At 43.9% G+C, this 5,195-nt stretch overlaps 1 protein-coding gene across 4 annotated transcripts in view; it reads right to left on the reverse strand.

Moving 5' to 3' along the window:
• LOC101846456 (actin-binding Rho-activating protein) overlaps positions 1-5,195 on the reverse strand; it is a 38,808-nt gene that overhangs the window by 17,364 nt on the left and 16,249 nt on the right. For all 4 annotated transcript variants that reach the window (XM_005107291.3, XM_005107293.3, XM_035972143.1 and 1 more), the window contains exon 2: positions 3,990-4,401. In XM_005107291.3, the coding sequence (XP_005107348.1) occupies positions 3,990-4,278 (289 nt within the window). In that variant the 5' untranslated portion in view covers positions 4,279-4,401. The remainder of the gene's footprint in view (positions 1-3,989; positions 4,402-5,195) is intronic.

A 5,195-nucleotide genomic window follows, 5' to 3' on the forward strand; every position in this document is an offset into this window, starting at 1 on the left:
GTCAAGAAACCATTTTGGTCGATTTACTCGACCAAGAATCTTGCTCGGTTAATCGAAAAATTTGATCGATCAATTGCACCACTACTGTGCATGCAGGGGAGCTTGTTTCAATCAATGAAAATAATGTGTACATATCAGTGAACATAACGCATTGGCTATTGAAAGAATAGGCAAAATATGGGTGAACCTGGCCTGTTAAAGGGATTTTAAATTACAAAAACAAAACCACATGTGTAGTCCTAGCAACTTCCCAAAATTATGGTTGTGCGTAATTTTTTAAATTTTTCAAGGCGTCCATTTTTAATGTATGCAAATTAAGAATCAATTTGACCTTTTATGATAATTCATTGGGTGTCATTGAGTTTGTTAGCCAGAACTTACTATGAAACAACACATTTATATTTCTATCATTCTTCTGTCAAAAGTTATACATTCGGTTCGTATTTGCATTATACTTCAGTGGCGGCCATTTTTCATTTATGCAGGTTAATAGTGAATTTGACCTTTTATTATAACTTTGACGGTGTCATTGAGTTTGCCAGCCATATATTTATATGAAACAACACATTTATATTTCTACCATTTGTTTGTCAAAAGTTATATCCAGTTATCATTTTCATTATATTTCAGTGGCGGCCATTTTTCATTTATGCAGGTTAAGAGTGAATTTGACCTTTTATTATAACTTTGATGGTGTCATTGAGTTTGCCAGCCATATATTAATATGAAACAACACCAAAATTAATATTCTACCATTTGTCTGTCAAAAGTTATATCCAGTTATCATTTTCATTATATTTCAGTGGCGGCCATTTTTAATTTATGCAAATGAGGGCCTGAATATGCTTGTGGACCTTGTGTCCGTTTCTATTTTCCAATGATATGGTGTAATATACTTACATGCCAAGTGGTTCCTTCCTTCTAAAATTTGCAGTGGGTAATGGGACTGCTGGCCTAAGTCAGCCCACTAATATGACTATGGTAGTGTTTCTTGCATAGAGTGATTTTGGCTCAATGATAGTGTCTTTGGCGTAGCCGGAAATAGTGTTTTTGGCGTGAAGGTCTGTGCTATAAACACTACTGATAGTGCTTTCAGCGTTGCCAAAATGACTATGGTAGTGTTTCTTGCATAGAGTGATTTTGACTTATTATACCGGCATTCCATTGCAGGACTGCCATTATGATGGCTTTTTAGATTTGGAGCACAAAGGCCCCGGCTTCGAAACACTCTGACTCCTCCTTGCAGGGGAGACAGAGGGTTTTCTAGGCTGCCGTCCTGGATTGGGCGGCTGTTTAGTGGGGGATTTGGGGGAGGCATGACAGGCTCCGCCTTTCCCGGGGACAGGCCGGGGAGGTGGGTCGGAGCTCTCTTTGTCCATAGGTAGGGGGATTGCATGAGGAGTAGGGGGAGGTGAAGCAGACGGAGGGGGCTAGGAAGGAGGGAGGGCTGGGGAGAGGGGAGAAGGGGACACCTCACACTCCATTAGAGAGGTTGAGCGTGAGGAGGAAGAAGGGATAGAAGAGGGGGAGGGGAAGAAGAGGGGGTGGGGGGGGGGAGTCTGCCAAATCCCCCCACTTCAAATGTGGGTGCCACACGGATAGTAGGGACCTTTTTATGTTTCAGTGTAGAGACTTGCCTGTTGACGCGGGCTTAGGGAAGTCGGCAGTAGAGTAGAAGTACTTGCCGACCTCGTGACCGGCCGGACTGCCTTTGCGTATGACCCGCCACAACTGGGGTCACAACTGGCGGGCAGACAATCTTTCTGAGCAGCCATTTCGCACTGTATATTCTTGGATTGCCCGTTATTGGATCCAAGTCGGGCAGCCACAATCCTTACTGAAGGCCGTGTGCTGGCCTTGGCAATTGGGGCAGGAGGGACTAGCCTTGCATTCCTTTTCAAAATGCCCGGTCTTGCCAAAACGAGGACACACGGCTGCGTGTCGGCATCGCGACTGGCTATGGCCGAACTTCTGGCACTGAAGCAGCGCAGAGGGTTCGGCACATAGGGTCGCACGTCAAGGACCAAATATGATGCCCGAACGGTGGCTGGAGGGCAACACGAATGAAAAAGTCAGAATGTTTGTGTTAGTTTCAAGGGTGGTCTCCCCCCGCTGAAGATTAATCCGGCGGGCATTGGTCACACCCTCACAATTTACAGTGCCCCGTCTGCAGGAGGTGAAACCCCGCCAATGACGAAGTGTTGCACACGGAGCTGAACCCTCTGGGATCCAGGTGCGACACCTACTTTGCTGTATCTTCTTCTTCTCCTTCCCTCTTTCTTTCTTCTTCTATCTCTTCTTCCTCCGTCGACCTCATGTGGAGCAAAAGTAGAGGTCACCCATCCCAAAGAGTGGGCGCCTCGTTGACCGTGAGGTGCGACCCGCGCAGAGGGGAAACCGGGTACCTGGCGGTTGAGGTGAGATCAGTCTGCGGACTGTGCCTCTCCAACACACCTCTTTGGCCAAGGTTTTCCTCTTAGACGGGAGAGTAGCAAGGCCCAAGGCACTCAATCAGTCAGGAGCTGAAAACCCTTCAGTCCCTGGGTCAGTCTTGGCGGGAGGGTCCTGTACACTCTAATGAAGAGTATAACTCCGGGGTAGCCCTGCAACAGCTACGGCTATCCGAGTAATGTACCCCCTTGTTGGGCTCGATGGCGGGTGGGGAGCCCCAGAGCCGAACCAAAAATCAAAACACCGATGGAACCAAAAGTATCCTTTAGTTAAATGCAATTTTTCATTATATCCGAGTTCATTGCATCCAAGTTTCACTGTATATAAGATTTAAACTGTAATAGATCAAGGTCTGCTGGGGTTATAATTCGTTGTTGTTGGGTGGGAATGTGCGCTAAAATATTATTTATTACATATTACTTACAGTGGAACTCGAATTGAATTAATTCGGATTCAACAAAAGGAGACAGAGATCTGGGTTTTAAAAAATAATTAAAATCAACATAATAACTCGGATTCAATGAACACATAAATAAGTGAATTTGGATTCAACGAAGTCAGAATTAATCTTATCTGCGAGACCATCGATCGCAGTTGCACCGTTGATCATTATATAGAGCGCTTACCTAGCCTATTGCATACATCTTGTGCGACAAATCAGAAGCCTTCTTTCACACCAACACGTGCATTGTCGACACGCGCATAAGACATGCAATAATTATAATAATGTCTTGATGTTGCCAGGGTCAAGACAGGTTGGTCAGGTGGCTGTTAGCGTGTGTGTCTGAGCGGATTTGGAAGGGGGCGTAAACACAAGCGTTTCGAGCGTGAAAAATCTGCAGAGATACAGACGCGTAACAACCATATCCACACTACCCCCCCCCCCCCCCCCCTCGGCAACAGGACATTGAAAGGCTTGTCTAGACATAGATATGTATATTCTACGTAATGAATTGCCATAGGAGATAAGGACCGATGACTTCATTATCTGGGTTACAATGTATTATTATAACCTGTCTTAAATTAAAACTCAATTGACATTTTGGACTATATATATATATATATATATTATATATTTTCTAATCCTACATTATTTTCCTTTCAAAATGGATATAAAACACTGATGTAGCTTTATTTGGTGAAAAATCTTAAGCCAAATGTGTAGCCTACGTGACTCACAGTGACTTTCTCTTCCACTTCGACCAACTAAAATTGAATTCAGCCAAGTGCTGAAAAACAATTCTGAAGAGACAAAGAGTTCAATCAGTCTGGATACTGTAAGATCTATATTTCTAAATTCCAATTTTAAATCGTCCCGGTCTTAATGGATTCAAATTCAACGAAGTCTGAATGAATCTTTTATCTATTCTATTCTTCGAGACCATCGATCGCACTTATCGATGGATACCTACTACCTCACTACAGTACTCTGCAACATTATGGTGCATTAAAAAAATCCTTTTCACTATAACTTCCTGTCATATAGCTACTACCATACATGAAACTCAAGAATAAATACGTTGCATATATAAACTTACCAAGATCAGCGATGACATGGCATAGTTCTACAATCTCTGCACCAATCAGGGTGCCTGCCAGCTTGCCTCTGTATTCTGTCTTGGAACCTTCCACAGGACACCCATATCTGGAGTCATTCTTGTCCAAAACAGCTCTGTGCGTTGCACCACTCCAGTCGGAAAATGGGTTGATCAGCTGCTTTTCTTGATGCACGGCTACTCTTTGTTGCCACAGAGATATTTTACTATTCACTTTGTCTTTGCCTACAAGGAGACTTTGTTTCAATACAGGGGATTTATTCGAATCCATGTTGCCTCAAAAAGTCGTCCAGTTCACTTAATTTCAAGGGCCTTGATTTACAACTACAACCTATTTGTTGCAGTCATAATTCATACGTGCAATAAAACTGGGTGTCTTGTCTCTTCAATGTTCCTGTATTTTTAAATATATAGATACATTGACATTTAGGACTACCTCTGCGTGAAAAGTTGGCGTTAGAATTCATTGCTGCATAAGGGGGACCACATAGAGAAAGCTGTTCGCTCACGCTCACGTAAGCGCACTGTCCAAGGCAGTGAAATTAAAAGAATCCCCTAAAGAAAAACCGTTGCGTCCCACATAAAGCTGTCACTGAGGACGCGCCAGTGAGGAACGGCACTGACATTTCTCGCGGAATTGAAACTACACTCTTTCCAAGGCCATCCAAAGCTGTCTGTGACCTTGTTTTCACGTTGCGATTGTACATGTACAAAAAGCAGTGCTTTACTTACGCCTACAGTTTGATGTAGCAAGTTATTCAAACAGGGACACAGATGCGCTCATATCATCAGTGAACGTTAGAACTACCATTTGGGACAAACGTACAGAGTCGACATTGTACATGTATTTTTACTGGAAGGATACGAATACAGCGTATTGAACGCCGTACACGGTTAGTGCGCTCGTCTACGAAGCAGAAAGTCTCGGTTTGGACACGGATTTTTTTCGCCCCCTCCAGCAGTAATGACCTGACTTCGAGTTCGGGAAGCAGAGGCGGCGTGGAAAGGAACTGGCCACCCTACCACCATATGCCGCAGGCCCAGGAAGTTGTCTCATTAACAAAGCAATCCCCTAGGCCCGGATCGGACGCGGGAGCAACTTTTTAACTTTTTACACTTAACACTAAATGGTGTATGATGATAATGGTGATGATGATGGTGATGATGATGACGATTACAGAACCGCGG

Source organism: Aplysia californica, unplaced genomic scaffold (genome assembly GCF_000002075.1).
Source record: "Aplysia californica isolate F4 #8 unplaced genomic scaffold, AplCal3.0 scaffold00590, whole genome shotgun sequence".
NCBI classification, from domain to species: domain Eukaryota; kingdom Metazoa; phylum Mollusca; class Gastropoda; order Aplysiida; family Aplysiidae; genus Aplysia; species Aplysia californica.